Raw genomic sequence first — 20588 nt, 5'->3', positions numbered from 1 at the left:
CAGCCTGCGCCCTTTAGCAGTCCCAGAGCCCTCGGGGGATGTCCACCTGACGGCTTAGGGAGCAGGCCTAAGCCACAATCAGACATTCTTAGCGATGTGGTGGAGGCTCAGCCTGGCTTCTGGCTGAGTGGCCCTCCCCCTGTGGGAGCGCAATGACCACCAGGGGGCAGCTCCTGCATTGAGCGTCTGCCCCTGGTGGTCAGTGAGCATCATAGCGACCGGTCGTTCCACTGTTTGGTTCATTTGCATATTAGCCTTTTATCATTATCGATAGTTCTGTAGCCAGAAGTCCCAGCAGGCACAGCTGAATTCACTGCTGAAGTTCTCGCAAGGCTGAAATCGAGGTGTTGGCTGAGCTGACCCTCATCTGGAAGCTCTGGGGAGGACCAGCTTCCACGCTCATTCTTGTTGGTGGCAGGATACAGTTCACCGTGGTTGTAGGACTTGCTGGCTGTCAGCTGGGCTGCTCTCAGCTCCCTGAGGACTCTCCCTGGTTCTGGCACAAGGCCTCCTCCATCTGCAAAGCCAGCAAAAGCAGGGCGAACCCTCCTCATGCTTTGAATTTCCCTGACTGCTCCTCCTGCCACTGGCCGGAGCAAACTCTGCTTTTAAAGGGCTGGTGTGACTAGACTAGGCCTGCCCGGATAATCCCCTTTCCCCATAAGGTAACAACCACAGGAGTGACGCCTCATCATAGTTGAAAGGTTCCTCTCGCACTCAGAAGGAATGGGGTCCTACAAGAGCAAGGGTCACTGGGGGTCTTTCTTAGAATCCTCCCACCACACCCAGCCTCCAAGGTGGGGTGGGAGCATCCCTCAATCCTAGTCTCAGTCCCCCTGACTCCTGTGAGACCTTGGGCCAGTCACCTCCCCTCTCTGGTCCTCAGTCTCCTCATCTGTAGAATGGGGCAAGGGGCTGGATGAAATCTAAAATTCTCCCAGGTCTCACATACTAACTGTGACAGAAGAAGACAGAGAATTTTGATCTTTTGGACTTCTGGGACCCCACTGCCCCTAGAAGGGCAGGACTGCATGATCCGCCCAGCAGCACCCTCCCGCAGGCCTTCAAAGGGGCCTTTTTAGGAAGAGCAGTAGGCAGCACCGACGCACAGCACAGCCAAGGCACCCAGTGTAAGGGGCCCAGCCACCCAGCCGGCTGCGCTGCAGGGAAGCAGAGAGGACGCTTCTGTTAGTCAGAGAACATCTGTGCCTGTGAGGTCCACACATGAGGAAGGGTCCCCCTGGGGTCTGCAGGCAAGATGGCCTGCACTTAGTTGGTGGGGTCGAGGGGCAAAAACCAGGTCAGGTGGGAAACCAACCTCTCAACTCAAGCTGGCCTTCCAAATTCATCCCCCAAACCCGTCCTGTCTCCCCCAACCCGCCCTGTCTCCTTTCGTCTCAGCCTCCGAATTCCAAAAGAGCCTTCTAGGGCTCTTGCTGCCCTCCCCCAGCCCTAGCCCTAGCTGGGCAGGGGTAGTTGATCCAGCACCCTGGGCCCTCTGGGCTGGCCCTGCCCAGGGAGAGACAGGGGCCTCAGAAGCCTCCCATCAGGGAGCCCAAATCAATCACCCCCACCCCCTAGGGTGACAGCCCCCCTTCTCCCAGGCTCCCCCAGCCCTCCCCAGGCTCCGCTTTCTGTTCTGCCTGCAAGCTCCCCTTCACCGTCCCCACCCCACAAGCTCCCACCAAGGCCTGATGGAGGGACTGGAAGAGACCCTCCCCAACGCCATCCGAGCGCGGGAGCTGGGTAAGAGGTGGGGAAATGAATATTAATTTATCATGATTAGGCAAATCCGGCAGGGAGAGCCGATTCCGGAGGAGGCTAAAAAGATGAATTTCAGCAATAAAATTAAATAAGGACGGACGGGCGGCCCCTCCTCCCTCCCGCTTTGCTGATCTCTCTCTTTCTTACAATTTATGAGGCCAATTATGAAGATGAGGTTGGAAGTTCCTGGAACTTCACTAAATGCAAACGGCGGTCCCTGCTGTTCCCATCAAATTAATTAACCGCACGCTATTGATGGCCGCTCAAGGCTGACGCAGGCGGCCCGCCCTGGGGCCGCCTCCACGGACACAGCACCCAGGGCCCAGAGCCTGGCTGGGGCTCCACCACCCTCTGCAGTCCCTGCCTGGCCCCACAGCGGACTCCGGGGACCCGCCTTCCAGCCCCGAGGCCCTGCCTGAGACCTTGACCGCACAGGGGCATGCACACAGCGCTCTAGACAGACAGACCGACATACAGCCAGGTACCCACACGCGTGCACAGACACAAAACCATGAACATGCGGTGCACACGAGGCCTGGAAATGCACCTCAGGCACACAAGCCAGGGAACAGACTCAAGCGCAGTGAGAGCGCAGCTGAGGAACCGCCCGCCTGGGTGAGGGCAGTGAGGCCGAGGGGGTCTCGCTGTAAAAGGGACGTCAGGGCAAGGCCTGAGTCCAGAGCGGCAAAGGGCTGGGCAGTGGTTTCACTGCCGCTCAAGCAGCTGACGACCCCTCACCTGGTACCTGCACAGTAGCCCCTCAGTCTCCGGGGGGATGCGTTCCAGGACTCCCGTGGATACCAAAACCTGTGGGTGTTCAAGCCTCTTATAAAATGGTGTCGTATTTGCATATAACCTGCACACATCCTCTGGTATACTGGTACTTTTTTGAATTGAACCATGATCTCCTGGTTCATAGGTCGACGCTCAACCACTGAGCCATACCGGCCAGGCATCTGGTATACTTTAAATCATCTCTAGGTTACTTATAATACCTAATGCAAGGAAATGCTTTGTGAATAGTGGTTATATTGTATTGTTTAGGGGATAATGACAAGAAAAAAAAAGTCTACATGTTCAGTAAGATGCAACCATCATAGGCAGGTCGGCAACAATGTAACTTAGAAAAATATTTTCCACCTGCAGTTGGTTAAATCTGCCGATGCAGCACCTGCAGATATGGAGGGTCAACTGGACTGTCCCCCGTGGCATCCTCAGAGCCCTCTCCACAGCCCCTTGCCCTGCTCCTCCTGCTCATCTGGCCTTTTCAGGAGTGTTCTCTCCAGGTCTTTTCTGGCCTGCGCTGACCTCCATGGTGGGGCGGACCAGGCCTGCAGAGTCCCCAGTGCAGGTGATGAGGATGGGGCCTTGCCTGTCTCGGGCCAGCTTTGGGACTTCAGCTGGGGACCCTCCTGTCCCAGAGCTCAGAAACAGGATTGCCTAGGGCAGCGGTTCTCAATCTGTGGGTCACGACCCCCTTGGCGGTTGAACGACCCTTTCACAGGGGTCGCCTAAGACCACCCTGCATATCAGATATTTACATTACGATTCATCACAGTAGCAACATTACAGTTATGAAGTAGCAACGAAAATAATTTTATGGTTGGGGTCCCAACATGAGGAACTGTATTAAAGGGCCAGAAGGTTGAGAACCACTGGAGTGGCTCAGGGGTTCTGGAAAACTAGCCGGCTGGTGCCTTGACTGAAGGGCACGGTGAACAAAGGGCTAAAGATCTTGGGGCTGAGCCCCTCCTGGGCCTGGGGCAGCTCCTGGGTGTCTGTAGAGTCTGGGTAGCATTAGGTACCCCGACAGCAATAGTATCTGGTGAGGTTGATCTCTGAGATGGTCGGGAGGCCTGGAAAGGTGTTCGCTTTCCAGGGCTGCATGTCCTTAGGAAGGTTCTAGAGTACAATGTTTCCTTGCCTCCTCCGGCTTCGAGAGACCACCCACATTCCTTAGCTGGTGGCTCCTTTATCATCAAAGCCAGAAACATCGCATCTCTCTGACCCTTCTTCCCTCATCATGTCTCTGACTGTAGCCGGGAAATGTTCTCCACTTTGAAGGATTCATGATTAGACTGGGCCCACTGGATAATCCAGGACAATCTCATCTCAAAATAAAGCCTAAGGGCCTGTGCAAGGCCCCTGCCACCGGTAAGATAGCACACTCACGGGTATCAGGGACTCGGACGTAGACATCTTCGGGGAACCATTATTCTACCATACCTGTGGTCTGACCAGGGGCAACTCTGGCCCAGGGACAGAGTGACAATGGCTGGGCTGGGGGCAGGAGGTGAGCTTGTGGGGCCGTCTCCCCCCTCTCAGGACCAGGTGCTGACGGGGCGGTGACTTGGGGGTCCTCAGTTGCTGGAGAGAATGCCCGTTCCCACCCGCGCTGTGAACTCAGTCTCCCTTTCCAACAGGGTGGCGCACTGGGCTGGAACCCAGGGGCAGGCTCTCAGGTGGCTGGGGAATCCCTCGACCACTCTTTGCTCCCTTTGCACTCAGAGAACCACCCCTCCCCCAAACTGGGTAACCTCGACACAGAAATCTCCCCATCAGCTCTTTTCCTGGGCTCCTGTGTCCGCATGTGCAGCGAGGAGACCGCCCTCCGATGGCTCTGGAGGACAGGCCTTTGAGGGAGCTGTCTCTGGCTGGTCCTGAGCTATGACAGGGGCCTCAGACTCCAAGGGCCTTCGGTTCCTTCCCTGCGTGACCCATGCAGACAAGGCCCATGGGTGGACTTCAGGGTTCTGAGCTAAGGCTGCTGGGGTCCCCTGACTGAAGCCAGGTCAATGAAGGCCAGCTCTGGGACTCCACAAATTACCGACAGAGATGGACCCACCCTGCCTCGCAGCCAGTGCACTCAGGTCTGAGCCCAGCTCTGCACCCAGAGCTCACTTATGCTCTAAAAATCCCCCATATCCCTTCATTCCCCTCACCAAATTCTTCCATATCCCTCCACTCCCCCCACCGAATTCTCCACCCTGCAAGGTCCAGCCTCTGAAAATGACCTCGATGCCACTAGCTGGACTTGCTCCTATCTGCTCTATCGCACCAGCCCCTCAGCTTGGCCTTCCGTCCTCCACCAGCCTAGCCTTCTCCCGACTCCCAGCATACCACAGCCCCTCTAAAGCGGGTTCCTGCTATTTCCAGAGCCTGCTTAGCCCTCTCAAATAGGCTATTTCCCTGCCAGCCTGCCCCGCCCCTCTTCCAGGCAGCCTTCCTTGACTGCCTCACCCCTGTCAATGGCACACAGGTCACCATTTAGTTGTTCCTAATGAGTCTTTGCCACTTTTTAAAAAAATATATATTTTTTTATTGATTTTAGAGAGGAAGAGAGAGGGAGAGAGACAGAAACATCAATGATGAGAATCATTGATAGCCTGTTCTAGGGGAGGCCCACAGGAGATGCCGATGGGTAGACACGCACCCCTAAATGCCTGACTCCATGAATACTCCCTTTTCACACCCCCCAGTGTCCTTCTGAGTTCAGGAGCTGACTCAGGCCTGCCTATATGAAGAGCAGCTAACTTGCATTTCTGGACTCCCATTCAGCTCCCCTCCCCATGCCCCCCTGGGTGGAAGAAGGCAGGCAGGGGCTGCAGCAGCTCAGACACCAGGCAGGTTGCATGTCAAATGCACTTCACTGGGCCCCTGGGCCTGCCAATGCTGTCCTCACGGAGCCTGAGGCACCCTCTCCCAACACCTCCAGCTGCACAGGAAGTGGGGTAGGTAGAGGGAGTATGCGAAGGGGTTCATTCTCCTGCCCCAAAGGGTCTTGGGTGATGCTGGGCCAGAGCTGCTTGCCTCCCCGCTGCAGCCCCATCCCACCCCCAGCAGCTGACCCTCCTCAGGGTAGAGGAAGGGGATGCCTGGGCCACCGGCTCCTGCTTAACGTGGGGCCACGTGCAAGCTTCTCCCAAGGGCAGCTGTGCAGAAGGGAGAGCAGCCTGCTCTTGGGGAGAACAGGGCAGACCTGGGAGCTAGGCTGGCCCTTTCCCTCGGGCCCAGGGAGCTGGTGACTGAAGTGTGAGGTTCAGCCAGCTGAGGCTAGGGAGGAGTCCTGGAGAGCCAGGTGGGGCCGCTGGGCCCTGCTCCTTCCGCCTCAACCGTGGTCACCAGTCCCGCTCAGCTGGTTCTCGGTAGGGCAGGCCTAGGAGCCTGAAGACATCCTTCTCAGTCGGGGTGGGAAGCACTCGGCCAGACCCCACCTTGAGGCCTCGGGTGTCCCGCACCACAGCTGCGCTGAGGGCGTGCTCCGACAGGCTCATGCCCTTGGTCTTGGCCAGAGCCCGCATGGAGCGGTTGAAGTGGGCAGAGCCGGTGAAGTAGAGCAGGGCGCACGCAAACTCGCTGTAGGGCACAATGATGATGTCCAGTCGTCGGTGCCGTCGCCCTGGTCCTGGGAGCTGGCACACACCCAGGTACTTCTGCTGCTGACCATTCTCCTCCTGGCTCACCAAGTCATCAGTCAGGAACCCTGGCCCGACACAGGAGGGCTGCTGGGAGGGCTAGGAGCCAGGCCTGGGCCATCCCATCCTCCCAGCTCTCTCCGGATCACCCTGGGTCCTCTAGTCCCAGGTGACCTTTACTTGCTGGGTGACCTGACCCTCTCTGGGCCTGTCTCCTGGCCTGTAAAATGTGCACAGAAATTCCTCCCGCCCCCTAGTGTCACAGGAGGATCAGATGAGACACAACCTGCAGGTGGTGCTGAGCACCTGTGTGGTGTGGGGCCGTTTCATCTCTTCCCTGAAATGGCTCTGGCCACAAGGTGGGATTCTCATGAAGCGACCTTCCCCTGTTTCCCGCCTAGAGATTGTGACATGAGGCTCTCCCTCCTGGGGGCCGCCTAGCCCTGCCCTGGCCCCTGCCAACCTGCTCACCCAGAGATGGAGCTTATACCTCGCTGCCGAAGGCTGTCAAGGAGGCGACTGAAGATGCCCTGGTGAGATCGGCCGTCCGGGTGAGTGAGCAGCACGTCCACATCACCACAGGTTGCTTTCCCCCGTCGGTAGGAACCGCATGCCACGCACAACAGCCCAGGGCTGAAGGCCTGAGCTGACTCGCGGACCTGGGAAAGGGCAGTGAGGGCTGAGGGCTGTGGGCCTTACGCTCTTCAAGGAGTTCCTCTCCTGTGTCAGCACAAGGGCCTTCCCTGAACCAGGGACCCAGCTCCCAGCTTATGCCCCAAGCCGATCCCGGGTACGTGAACAAGGCCCTAGGGATGGGCCCCAGGGAACAGAGGCCAGAGGTCTACCCTGGGAAGCAGCAGTTCTCAAGCTTCGCTAGCACGTGCTCCCACCCGGGAGGCAGCCTGGGAAAGCCGTAGAAGATGCCTATGCAGTTTCTGAGGGAAAGTCCCGACCTTCCCTCTAGGGCTCTCTCAGAGCAGAGACACGCCTTCTGGTGGCCCCTCCCCAACCAGGTGCCCGGTCTGTGAAACGCCACTTACGATAAAGGGCCCTCAGCCAGGTCTCAGCGGCCCGGGGTATCTATGTTCTTAGTATGACAGGCAGAGTGTGTGAGTTGGGGCTTGAGGCCTGAACAGGTGGCTGGTAGGGTGGCCTGGACCCAAGACTGGGAAAATGGAACCCAGAAATAGAACTACATCTGTGATGAGAGGAGGAGAGGAGAGGAGCCTGGAAATAGAACTACACCTGTGATGGCGGGGAGGGGAGGACAGGGAAGAAGAGGGAGGCAGGGCAGAGAGGAAGGCACCTCTGAGCCAGTGTTCACATCCTTCCATGGAGGAATGGGACGGTGAGGAGTGAGTGTGACAGAGGAGACTGTCAGCTGAAGGGTCATCCCTCACTGAGAGGGATAAGCCCATCAGCCCTCCCCAGAGACACGAGGCCTTTCATGTGCAGATAGCCTCCCGCCTCCACCCCAGGACGCTGAGATTTCTGGGGCCCTGGATACCCTCAACCATGACACCTCAATTCTCCTGACAAGCGGCTCTGCTAATCCCCTCACTCCCTTCTTGAGCCTCCCTAGAGGATGGGAGGAGGCCTAGGGCGAGTAATCCCATCAAAAACTCCTCAGGCCAGAGCCCTTCAATGGGGGGAGCGTGCCAGGTGGGCAGGAGGGCCCGGAGGCTCACTGGGGCATTCTCCTTGCCTGCACACCGTGGCTGAGTGACGGTGTCATCACTGACACCGCGCCTGGTGACGGGTGAACAAAGGGGCCTGTTCATCCACCCTGCTCCAGCCTCAGATTCCTGTGGCCGGGAGAGGAGCTGGCAGTTAATCTCAACTCAGCTGTCCATAGAGTTTCCGTGGAGCTCTACGCTATCAGCGTCCTAGACCAAAGCAAGCAAACCTTGTCCAGAGCAACCAGCTCCTGATCCCAACGCCAGTTATAGGAACTTGACCCATAATCCACCTCTAAACCAAATGCTAATCTTGGCCAAGCCTTATTTCTAGGGCAACCATGAATCTTAACTACAAGCATCCAATACTAAAAACTTACTCCTAACCCAGGCCTAACCGTAACTCACTGCCTGACCTAGCTTTCTTCTAACCCCAAACTTAACCCTGCTTGCACTGGGCTTCTTCACCAACTCTACCCCAAACAGGTGGGCTTCAGAAAGTCCGTACGTCTGGAAAGAGACATAAAACTCTGTACATGTGTACAACTTCTCGAGAGAAAGTTTTCAGCAGGTTCTCAAAGAAGTTTGTGAATCACAAATGTTAAGAGCCTCTGCCCTGATCCAGCCTAACCTAGTACAGTTCAAATCTCGATATCCTTATGTCGTTCCTACCAGAGCTTTAGTCTTGACTCGCTCTTTCCTCCCTGATCCTGACCTCTGGTGGCCCACAGCTCCCTCTGCCTGTTAGGCTCCCCAGCTGAGGGAACAGGAGTTCTTGACTTTGAGCCAGGCCCTGACCTTACGATAGGGCCTGGCTCTCCTCACTGTTCTGAGACACTTGCTTACCGTCTGCTCGATCTCGGCAGCCTCCTCCCTGGGCATGCGTTCCAGAAAGTCATCGTAATGCTTCAGGCCAATGGCCTGCTGGGTAGTCAGGGAGGCCTGGTTGCGGATGTCTTCTAAGCTCCGGAAACCCTGGAGAAAAGAAGCCAGTTGGGGCACTGAGGATCCAGGACCAATGAAGAGGCAGTGAATGAGCAGACACACACGGCTTCCATCACCCCCGCCTCCAAGGAAGACCTGAGGCAGGACCTCCCCCAGGAGCAGTTGGGTCTGTAATCGGTGGAACTTGGGAAAGGCAGGAGGCATGGAAGACAAGCCCCAACCGAGCCCTGCCACAAGCCTAACATATGATTCTGTTGGTCTGGTGGTGAATCTGGACAGGCCAGATTCGGGAACTACTGCTCTAGATACTCAGCCCTGAGCCTGGTCTCTTCAGAAAGGCCCTTGCTGGTCTGAGACAGAGAAACATACTTCTTGTCTCTGCCACAGATCAATGCCTCAAGTATACCAAGCCACAGGCCGGTCCTGAGAGCTAGGAGAGGGGACTACATAAGCCCTGGTCCCTGTGAAAAATGGTTTCCCTATAGCCTGGGTTCATTCCCATCAGAGCACAGGGTAAGACAACTGTAGGTCAGGAGCTCTGAGATCCAGCGAAACTGAGAGGGGGCGGGGGCAAGGTATGACCTGTTGGTACCACATCTGGGCAGTCTTGGTTCCAGCTCCCCAAATATTAGAGAAGAGTTCCAAGACAGGCACGCTGTGGCTGATGTGGTCCAGCTTCCGCAGATGTCCACTTTCTAGGATCTCTACGATCTTCTCGGCCATCCGTTTCCCAATCCCAGGGATACTGCAGGCTTCCTAGAGGAAGGGGTTGGCAGAGGCAGGAAAGAAGAGTGAGAAGATGGGATGGGTAGGGCCAGAGGGTGGGGAAGCTGACTCCTTTAGCAGATGTCCAGTAAAAGCCAGTTGGCAATTAATGGCTCTGTAAAGCTTGGGCACAACTGAAGATGAGACGTTTGGATGGAATGGGATGGTTAAGTTGTCTTTTGCTTCCCAGAGGGATGGAGATCAGCACAGGAAGTAGAAAAAAGGCAATAATGGTGACACTAGTCATCGTCATCATCATCATCATCATCATCATCATCACCACAATAGTGAGAGCCAACATTTACTGAGACCTAACTGTGTAGCCGGTTGTGCACCACAGAGATCATCTCCTTTGGTCCTCACAGAACACTGAATTTGTTGCTATTCTTAGTCTCTTTTTACTAGTGAAGAAACTGACACTCAATGGGTTTAAGTAACTTGCCTGAAGTCACACAGTGAGTGATGGAAAACAGAATTCAAACCTTGCTCTCTTGGCCTCCAGATTCTAAAAGTTTAAAAACTTTATTATGGAAAAAATTCCAAAGTAGAGAGAACGGTGTAACAAACCCCCAAGTAGCCAATACCCAGCTTCTATAATTATCAAGATTTTGCCAAACTGCCTTCATCAGTCTCTTTTGTGCAAGTGCCAGACATCATAAAATCTCAACCACTCCACCTGATCCCCACTTGTGACTGGTGTCTCCACCAACCTCTAACCAGTAAAGAAAAGACCGCATCCCACCCGTCTGCATCCCCTGCCCTAGCCCCCAAGTACCTGGTAGGAGGTGACAGGCTTGTGGAAGCTCTTGAGGGCATTGATGGCCTTGTCATAGCCAAGGGCCCTCCACTTGTCTCCCTGAACACTGTAGGCTTTGGCCAGCACTTCCAGCTTTTCTGTGATGTGGGTGTTGTGGTTGGTCGCCTTTTGACTCGAAGGCTGTGCACAGACCCACTTTTTCAGACCCTCAGGGGCAGGGCTGGGGTCACCATCTCCCTCAGGGGGGATGGGGTAGCGGCCACTGATCAGGGCTTCCAAATCAGCTGTGCTAACTGGGGTCTCTTCCCCATCACTGGTATCATCATCCGAGCCAGGCTGGAGGGAAGGAAGAAGAGACAATAAATTCCTGCCCCCTGAATGCTCCTCGGAGTGGGTGGTTGAGTCTCCCAGTTAGACCCAGGAATTAGGCTGGGTCTTCTGCATCTACTTGGGTTTCCTTAAGTGTGGGGATGTGTTCCACTTGACTTCTTGGTCCAGCCTAGGGTGCCCGGTGGCATGTAGTAGATATGATCTGGGCAAATATAGTAGTGATGAGTGTTGGGAAGAGCTAACTGGCTTCACAATAAGAGAGCCCTCGTCTCTCAGGGCCCCCGCCTTTCTGAGGCTCTCCCTGTTTCTATGATCCAATTTCCAGAGAAAGTGAGCTGTTAGTGCTGAAGGGCTCCTTACCTGGGCTTGGGTGTTTGGAGCTTCTTCTATCCTCTGGGGAGGAGATACAGGTCTAGGGGGAGTAGGGGGAGGAGAGGGGGTTGTCCTGAGCAGAGCCTCACAAGCTCCGGGAGGAGAGTCTTGGTCGGCCTTACTGAGCTGTGGTTGGTCCAGGAACCTGCAGGGATGGTGATGCGATGTTAAGACACCAAAGGTCTCACCCTAACTCTGCTCTCAATCCTTCTCTACTCAGAAACGTTGGTTTTCTAATGCATTCCATTAAGACAATAAGAGTTATTTTTAATAACCCAAAGAAAGAGCTCAAGATGCTGCCAGAAAACATTTGAGGAAAGACTGGGATCAGCCCACCTGTTGGGGATGAAGATGCTGAATCCTGCCGTGTCCACCAGCCTTCTCTCCTGCAGGCACAAGCTCAGCCAGGCTGACTTTACCAGCTGAGCACCTGGGGGCAGCCGGGGCAGTCTAAGGAGGCGAAGGGCTCGCTCACAGTCCATGCCATCATCCACCACAATGTGAGTGACCCCTGGGGCCTGGGCAGAGTATATCTGGCCACCATGTTGGACAATCTGCTTCTCAAAGAGTTCTGCCCGGGCTCGCCCAATGCCAGCGGGCACAACATGGGCCCGCAGGGAACTCAGGCACTCTGTGGAGGAGATATCCATATGCCTATTGTCATAACTTTCAGACCTGTTCTGAATGATCCCATTAGAGTCTCCTACCCCCAATCATTTTTCTTCCATTCAGGCAACCTGCCTTCTGAGGGTCCCACCACAAGCACACAATTAACTTCCTTATGTGTCATCACTTGATGTAAGAGGGAAACTAGAACAGTGTCTGGCACATTGTAGGCATCCTATAAATCACTTTGTTCATTTATTCTTTCAACAAGTATTAATAGATACCTACTGGATACCAGGCACAAGACATATATATCTTATAGGCCTCACAGTCTAATAGATCTTTCCTCCCCACCCAATGTAAGTTTTTGCCATCTATTTGTCAATTTGGCTACAAAATATCTTTTAACTCTAGGGGCCTGAGATGGATTTCTGCTCCCTCTCTCCCCCTTCCCCCTCAAACACACATACACACTGCATGGAACCTCCTGGAGAGCAAAGGATTCTGCTGGTCATTTCCTTAGGGACTAGGAGTATTTTCTGATGAATGGAGGTCTCAGGGTGAAGTAGAAGATAACAAAGACCTGGGACCAAGCCTACTGCAAGGCAGGTATAAACCAACCTGCAGGCCCTGGGCAGGCAGAGTCGGCTCTATCTGCTTCTGGCCATGAACAAAGTGGGTTCTGAGATTGGGTTCGCTCACCTCTTGCTTCTTCTTCGTCTTCCCTCTTGGGAATCTTTGCCAGTGCTTTTGATGATGGATTGGCAAGGATTTTCTTCCGCTTGGGAAATGCCTTCAAGATGCCCCTGGGGTCCATTGAGGTATGGCTGGATCCTGGCCTTTCTGTTTGAGGGTTGATCGGGGCAGCTGTCATGTAGAAACCTAGAACTGGGGTTCCCCAAGTCCTTTGACTATGGAGGTGGGATCTCTACTGACCAGGCCTTGGGGCAGTAGCCCAGTTCCCCAGGGTCTCCCCAACCCCATATGTACTTCAGTTTCTTAGCCTAGCTATACACTCACCAGCCTTTCAAAGTCAGAGTCTTGGAGGAAATGGGGGGAAGAATGAAACTACTGGGGGAACTTGGGGGTGGGGGCACTAAACGGTATCATTCCTCAGAGAGATTGCTCTAAAGGTTCAGCTTAGTGTCTGCCCTGCTGCACCCCAAAGGGGTCTCCCGAAAGGGGATGCCGAGTTAGGAAATGGAGCGATGCCTTTAGGAAGGCCTTGGGCTCCCACGAGGAGTGGGGACTGAGTGGGACTCCGCACAAACGCCACATCGTCTTGCTCTACCCCCATCCCTGACCCGCAGAGGAAAACCTGGGGGTGCGAGTGTGAGGGCGGGAAGTGAGGACGGCAGGGGAACGCCCTGCACCTGCCCGGGCCGCAGGCCTCTCGGCGTGGCGGTGCTCAGCCCCGCAGGTGCGGGAGACCAGGCACAGCAACAGCAGGTGTGCAGCGCCTTCCGGGACTGGGGCGTCTCAGCCTCACAGCTGGGGGTGCAGACGCCGGCAGGTGCGGGGCCTCCGCCGCGGTCGCAGCTGGAGCGTGCTCGCGACTATCCCAGCTGGAGGCCACAGGAGGGGAGACTTGTCCGGACCCTGCCCGGAGGGCCCCCGCCCCACGCCCTGGATTCGGTCCGGGGCAGGGTCGGCCTCAGGCCCGGCAAGCCACCCAGGGGTCGAGCAAGAGTAAACTTCTACTTACTTAGCAGGGCAGCCAATGAGAGCGGACGGAGGGAGGGTGGGGGAGGGGGAAAGAAAATGACCAGAACAATTTCCGGGTCATCCGGAAGTGACCTGGGCGGGCCGGTCGTCATGGTAGCGGTGGGACGCACGGCTCGGCGGCGGGAAGATGGCGGTGACAGGCTGGCTGGAGAGCCTGCGGGCGGCCGAGAAGACTGCGCTGCTGCAGGACGGTAATTCGAGGCGCCCCGCGAGGTCCCTCGTCCCTCCCCCCGGGTCCGGCCCTCCGCGCTCGCGCCTCAGGAAGGGCCTCAGCGCCCGGGGCGCAGAGCCGCAAGCGTCGTGGCCGCCACCCAAGCCAGGTCCTGCATTTGCAGATGGGGAAACTGAGGCCCAGAGAGGTGACGTAACTGGAACACGCATCTCTGGACACCCCCTGGTGGCCTGTATCCCACCTCGCTCCGCTCGGAGTGGTGTTACTAATAACACATAATTCCTTTCACATTCAGGGTGGCATTTGCTCCCCACCGCTGTCCCAAAGGCTGTTAATTTTTCACCCCATTTTACAGAAGAGGAAACGACCCAAGAAGGTTTTAGACTAGTCCCAGGTCCCCAACCAGACGGTACAACTGACCCGGGATCCCATGAAGCTCAGGCTTGGGGTTCTGTTGCTGAAGGCAGCCTGGTGCCTGGGAAGGGCGGGAGACCGGGGTTCTAGCTACGATTCTGCCGTTAAATCCCCTGGCTAGTTGTTCTCTGTATTTGTCTGGACCCCAATTTCCTCATCGGTAACATGAGCTGGATGGGCTCCCTCTCATCTCTGAGGTGCTTTCCAGTTGTAAAGTCGTTTGTAAGTGAACCTCTAAATGCTCCTTAGTCTTTAGGGGAGACAGCAAGGGCCGGGGGCTGTTCCAGGAAGAGATGGGCACAGGTGTACGGGATCCTGACTTCCACTCTAGGATTGGCCAGTGCAGGCCCTCCTTGAACTTCAAGGTCCCTTCCTGGACCCACTTGGTAGCCAGAATGAATTAGGTCTAAATTCCTGTAGCTTGTAGGCTACCAACTGGGGACTCACAGCCACAGGCAGAGGCCAATCAGGGAAGCATGGAAATTAAAATCAGCTGCTCATTTGCTTGTTATAAACACGGCATTTAGGGTGGCTTTACTGTGTGCCAAGGTGTGTCCTGGGAGCAGATAGAAAAAGACAACATCGAGCCCGCCACCCGGGCATGTGCCCTGACCAGGAATCGAACCAGTGATCTCTTGCCACACCCCTCACGGATAGTTTTTAATAAAATATCATACCAGTATACTTAAAAATTTTTTATCAACATATATATATACATACCTATATACAGTAATTTCATTCTGTGTTAGAATGAAGTATAAATAAATATTTTAAAAATCTTTGGGTAAAGAAGGATATTCTAAGTACAACTTATGGGTAGTAACCCCAAAGGAAAAATAGTTGACTGTATAAAAATTAAGCACTTTTTTTAAAATAAACTTAACTTTTAAGTTTATGCTTATTGTATGGTATTTAGAAAATACAGACCAGTGTAAAAAGAATATAAAAAATTCATAAACATGTTTCTGTATAAGAAATACCAATTGTCAAAATCATGTTTAATACCCAAATGATATTTCATGGTAGGGCTAATATATTTCGCTAATTCCCTGTTGTTAAATGTTTGGGCTATTTCCAATTCGCTCTTACAAACGAATCTGTAGTGAGCATTCTCTTTGGTAAGTCTTTGTGTACATAGGCTTCTTACCCTTAGGATACATTTTTTTTCCTCACCCACCGCCCCCCCCATTAACCCCCTACCTCCCCCCCACACACACACACTCATGCTTCCATTTATTTGGGGAAATTCACTTTAAACAAAGTTAAAAGGCAATTGAAACAATATTTGCAGCCTGTATGACATGTGGCTAATATATATGGCACATGGTTAATATATATACAAAGCTCAATTAGATTAGTAAGGAAAAGTTGAGTACCTAAGTAAAATAGGCTAAGGCCTAAACAGGTAATTCACAAGAAAATGACCAGCAAACCCATGGAATGGTGTCAACCTTAAAAATGTCTAAAGCCATACAAATTATCCTAGGATGGTTATTAGAGCATGGACTTAGGCTTCAAATGTGTTTAAGCCTGGACCCATCATGTCCTAGCTTTATAACCTTGGACAAGTTGTATGACCTTTAAGCCTCAATTTTTCTCATTTGTGAAATACAGGTAATGGGAGCCCATAGGATTATTAAATGATAATTAAATGCAAACAAAAAAATGAAGTAGCTAGCCAGTAGTAAGTACTGCATCCTGCCTGGACTGAAGATTGGACTCCAGGCCAGACACCCTCAGCTACTCACAGGCAACACCTTGTATCACTCCTATCAGAAAAACTCCTTCCAGCTCTTTGAGCCATCTAAATGATGAGGGAAGGTGTGACCTAGGGGCCTGCTGAAAGACATGCAAATTTGGGGGGTGAGTTTCCCCAGAATATATTATATTAGGAACAACTGTAAAGAACAATGTCCCAGAGGAGTGAATTGAACAGGAAAAAAGGCTTGGTAGATAGGATACAATTGCAAGTTTTGGCTAATACTTTGGTTAAGGGCCTCGGGGCTCTTATTCATCAAATGTATGTTGGACCTGCCCATTGGGCATTCGTCCTCTGTTATTAGTCTCACTGAGGAGCCTACCATATCCACTTACCAGTCTGTAAATATAGGGGAAAAGGCAGAGCCACCTTTACAAAAATGCTATGATGACACCGCATCGATGGAAGAGACAGGCTGGCATACTCCCTTGGGTTCTTTCATTCTTTCAGTGAAAGATGAATCACTGTTCACCCATTCTTTCGATCAATATTGAGTTGAGCTCCTTCTATCTGCCAGGTACTGTGCTTGGTACTAGGGGAGCCATAGGCAGGGGGGATAAACCCATCTTATCTAGTAGAAGACACAGGCAGTAGTAATTCACACAGATGTAAAATCATAACCAAGGTAAATGCTATGAAGAAAACACATGGGGCCCTACCTGGTTTGGCTCAGTGGATAGAGCATCGGCCTGCAGACTGAAGGGTCCCTGGTTTGATTCCAATCAAGGGCACATGCCTGGGTTGCAGGCTCGATCTTCAGTAGGGGATGTGCAGGAGGCAGCCGATCAATGATTCTCATCATTGATGTTTCTTTCTCTCCCTCTCCTTTCCTCTCTGAAATCAATAAAAAAAGTATTTTTTTTTAAAAAAGGAAACACATGGGCACTAACATTGTGTGTCTGTGTGATTGGAATGGCCTAGAGGTGTGCACAAGGCAACACGATGGCATGGTTAGGAGGAGTACTTAGTTGGGAAGCCCACTTTATTATCCCGAGAATATAAGCTTGGTTTTAGAAACTGGGGAGAGAAAGATAAACATGATATCATTCCTGGGGAGATAGAGGCTTTTAAACGTATCATACCATATGGTAAATTCTCCACTATGGATATAAATAAAGCATTAGAAAGGCACGAACAGGGAAGCAAATTTTGCCAAGGTGGCCGGGGTGATAGTTTAGGAAGACTTCCCAGTGGAAGTGATATTTGAGCTGGGTTTTGAAGAGCAAGGAGAAGCTTAACAGATGGAGAGACGTAGGGAGCTATTGCTGGTAGAGGAACAGGAGAGCAAAGATCTATCGAGAGAAATCTTCAGAAAGGAAGAGAGTCCTGGGACATATCTTAAAGTAATGATGGGCGATGTTTGGCAACGAGTGGGAGGCCCTGGGAGGGCTTCTCAATAAGCCCGAGGCTGCGGTGTCTCCCAGGTAGCCCCCTGATCTGTAAGGGACAAGGCAAGGGGAGGCGTGGGAGTAAAGCGCCCTCTGCTTTGTGCTTAGGGAGAAGGAAGGTGCACTATTTGTTCCCAGACGGGAAGGAAATGGCCGAAGAATATGATGAGAAGACAAGTGAACTGCTTGGTAAGTGACAGGGTCTCCCAGCAGGCCCCTCGGGACACTTGGGCTGACCTAAGCACACACCTCGCCTGAGGCTTGAGGGAGGAGCCCTGCACCAAATGTGGAGCCCGGGGAGACTGAGGCCTTTGAAGCAAGATTGTCCCCGAGAAGAATCTGAGGTCAGGGCTGGACACCAGAGGTGGAGTGGGAGTTCGTTTGACCATTCAACCCAAAACAAATTAGAGAGTGAGTCGTTTTCCAAGGTGGGAATGGGGATGTGGGGAATCTGTTGGGAAAAGACTTCAGAGAAGGTGCAACTGGAAGTGAACCTTGTAGGCTGAATAGTGGTAAGGGCACGTTTTCACTACAGTTTTTTTGTGGGGGTTTTTGTTTGTTTGTTTTTTGCTTGTTTTTTTTTGAAGCCACACTAGAAACAAGCAAGTATCAGAGGCAGCAGCTTCTGACTTTGCCTCAGAGTTAGCACTATTAAATATGACAGTTATCTTGGAGAATGAATAAGGTATAGGGGGTAGAAATGGTAATTTGTAGCATTGTACCTTGTGTTTCTGCAGCTCTTTTCCTTTAAGAAGAGGCTCATGAATAGAGGCTCCAGCTTGAATTTCTGGGAATTATTTGATTTGTCCATTCACTGTTCCCAGATCTGTACATCAGCATTAACTCACTTCCCAGAGCTAGGTGGCTGGTTCTTTGACCCAGGGCCTGAGGCTGTCAGCAATGGGAGTTAGTCTCTTTATTAAGTTCTACCTGAACTGCTAAGACCAATGATGGAATCATGGACTGGGTTATTTTCTTGTCATTATTCTTGACTTTAATTTCTTCCTGGGACTGATCGACAGGTAGTATTGGTGAGGGAATTTCTTTTTCCCTTTTTCTGACAGCTCATAAATGTCCAGAACCGACAATACGGATTACACTGGTTTGCATTCTCTTAGTCTCCAGTCTTAAAATGTGTGTCCTGCGCATGTTCAGTCACAGAGTGAAGTGTTGATCTCTCCTTATTATGAGCTGCTTGGGCTCTAGTCCCAATTGGTTTAGTCTGGTGCTATTAAAAATCTTGATGTGTTTAGCATATGACACTGATTTGGTGGAAACCAATACAGTAGTAATATCCTCACAATGCATTGTAATTTATAGCACTCCCAGGGGGTGACAGCCTTGGAATGCCTAACGGGGCGAGCTTATGAAAGCAGAGGTCACGTGGGCTAACCACCACCATCACCAGGCCAGAGACTAGTTGCAGCTCCTCTCCCCCAGCCCCCAGCGTCACCTCTCTTCTCCATACAGAGCAAATCAAACAGCTATAGCTGCTGTGGATGTAAAAACAAACAAATAAAACCCAGGCCTTTTAGTTGTGCTTGCACATGACATTAAAATGGGAAAAAAAAAAGTGCAGGTTTTTTTCTTTGGTAGCATCCTATATTAACCTGCCACTTCTCTTGGAAAGTAGAGGATAGACAGTGGCCTCCAAATTCCTTTTTCTTAAAAGCAGAAATGGAGGTTCCTCAGAGAACATTGTTTGGCTAAAGTTTACCTAATAATGACAGTAATACCATAACTTCTATTGGGTGCTACGCTAAGTGCCTCGTGTGAAGTATCTCGTGTAATCATCCCCATTACAGCCCAGTGAGGTAGGTACTGTTGTCCTCATTATACAGTTAAAAAGGGGGTGGGGGAGTTGCAAGAGGTTAAGCACCTTGTTGAAAATCACGTAGCTGGTTAGCTTCTGAGCTAGGATTTAAACCAGGTCTGCCTGATTAAGAGCCAGTGCTTTAGTTCTCAACAACATCCTGTTGGGAGTGAGAATATTTAATCCTGTTTTGTTTTCTTCTTACTAAATTTTGCTCTCCTCAGAATAACCTGAGGAGGGGCTGGTGGGAACAGGACAGAGATGGGCAGAGAGAACCACCGGGCCCTATGAGCAGTTGATCCTTTTCTTACCCGTCTCTAACTACCCCCACCCCACCCTCACCCTCACCAGCTACCCTTGCAAAATACTGTTCATTATTAACTTTAAAATATATATATTTTTTATTGATTTCAGAGAGGAAGGGAGAGGGAGAGAAAGAGATAGAAATATCAATGATGAGAATCATTGATTGGCTGCCTCCTGCACGCCCCCTACTGGGGATTGAGCCTGCAACCGGGCATGTGCCCTTGACCAGAATCAAACCTGGGACCCTTCAGTCTGCAGGCCAATGCTCTACCCACTGAGCCAGACCAGGGGGCTCATTATTTACTTTTAAATATAAATACTCCCAGGGCCTGAGCTGACTTTTACTTGTGCATTCTATGAAGTAGAATATGGACAGGGTTTTTGTGGCCGTAAATGGGAATAGTTTCCATTTTTCAAGCTAATCATATATATTTGATAATTGGCCAAAGTGGTTTTCTGTTAGAAAAACCCAGAAAGTAATTTACAGAGGAAGACTTGCCAATGGTGCATCCGCCTAGGACAGAGTTCTTCCAGTTGGTGTTAATAAGCATAGTAGTGTCATATTTTTTCTACCCTGTCACTGTTATTCATTCCTACCCCACAATGAATGCTGTATGTATTCATAGAGGGAAAAACTGAAGGGCCCCCTAACAATGATCGGAACATCAAACCAGCCCCAGAAGAACACAGCACGTCCAGGGGGGCAGAGGCTGAAGGGCAGGCCGTCTCCCAACGATTACATTCGGATTACCGGCCTAATCTGCTTTGGTATTTGACCACCAGCCTAACCACCCCAGGCTGCGGTTGGAGGATATTGAGCACTTTCATTCCCAAGCACTTCACCAGCTTTATAAATGACCCACTCGATTCCCTTCAGCCTCCTCGGGGATGGGACGTGGCAGCTGTTTAATAGCCACACAGCAACGCTGCAGTGTTTTAGGGCAGAAAAGAAGAATCCTGCATCCAGTGTAAGCTGCGGGGAGTATTTGGAAGGGAGAATGTAATTACCCACATTGGAAACGGGCCAGGCTCGGAGCTCTGGGGAAAGAGGCCTTCAGGACCTCCACTTTCCAGCCCACCTGGAAGATGGGGCCTCCTCTCAGCCAGCAGCCGGGGGCATCAGCCTGCTTCCTGCCGACAGGAGAAGCCCCAGGCGCTGCTTCCTTCATAGATTCCCCATCAGCCCCTTTACAGGGTCAATGACAGTCTCCTTTCCAAGGACCGGCCCTGGCTCAGCCGGGAAGATCTGACAGCGTCCCCAGGAGCCGCCTTGCACACACCAGTTTGGGTTTAACATATAATCAAATCAGAGTGACAGCAGGTGGAAACAGTCTTCCTTTGCCGCAGGAGCTGTCCTTGAGTTCAGGAACAAAGAAGACAA

At 52.2% G+C, this 20588-nt stretch overlaps 2 protein-coding genes across 6 annotated transcripts in view; one reads left to right on the top strand and one right to left on the bottom strand.

Moving 5' to 3' along the window:
- Positions 1 to 5061: 5061 nt before the first annotated feature.
- POLL (polymerase (DNA directed), lambda) lies at positions 5062 to 13462 on the bottom strand. Of its 4 annotated transcripts, none has more exons than XM_006756522.2 (9): positions 13336 to 13462; positions 12333 to 12518; positions 11361 to 11655; positions 11013 to 11169; positions 10341 to 10658; positions 9383 to 9556; positions 8702 to 8830; positions 6670 to 6838; positions 5062 to 6247 (listed from the first exon to the last, which is right to left on the bottom strand). In XM_006756522.2, the coding sequence occupies exons 1-9, from the start codon at positions 13445 to 13447 to the stop codon at positions 5883 to 5885; spliced, it is 1905 nt and encodes a 634-aa protein (XP_006756585.1). In that variant the 5' UTR covers positions 13448 to 13462; the 3' UTR covers positions 5062 to 5882. The 4 variants fall into 4 exon arrangements, with proteins under 4 accessions (XP_006756585.1, XP_006756586.1, XP_006756588.1 ...); XM_006756523.2 differs by having other exon boundaries at positions 12333 to 13195; positions 13336 to 13376; XM_006756525.2 differs by having other exon boundaries at positions 12333 to 12473; positions 13336 to 13371.
- Positions 13463 to 13464: 2 nt separating this feature from the next.
- DPCD (deleted in primary ciliary dyskinesia homolog (mouse)) overlaps positions 13465 to 20588 on the top strand; it is a 20434-nt gene continuing 13310 nt past the window's right edge. The window contains exons 1-2 of one of the 2 annotated variants that reach the window (XM_006756526.2): positions 13465 to 13546; positions 17197 to 17277. In XM_006756526.2, the coding sequence (XP_006756589.1) occupies positions 13483 to 13546; positions 17197 to 17277 (145 nt within the window). In that variant the 5' untranslated portion in view covers positions 13465 to 13482. The remainder of the gene's footprint in view (positions 13547 to 17196; positions 17278 to 20588) is intronic. The other variant, XM_015559321.1, reaches the window with a different exon arrangement.

The sequence above is a fragment of the Myotis davidii genome, unplaced genomic scaffold (assembly GCF_000327345.1).
Source record: "Myotis davidii unplaced genomic scaffold, ASM32734v1 scaffold332, whole genome shotgun sequence".
Classification (NCBI taxonomy): domain Eukaryota; kingdom Metazoa; phylum Chordata; class Mammalia; order Chiroptera; family Vespertilionidae; genus Myotis; species Myotis davidii.
Note: the sequence above shows the minus strand (reverse complement) of the source record. Positions and strands in the feature narration are given on the sequence as shown.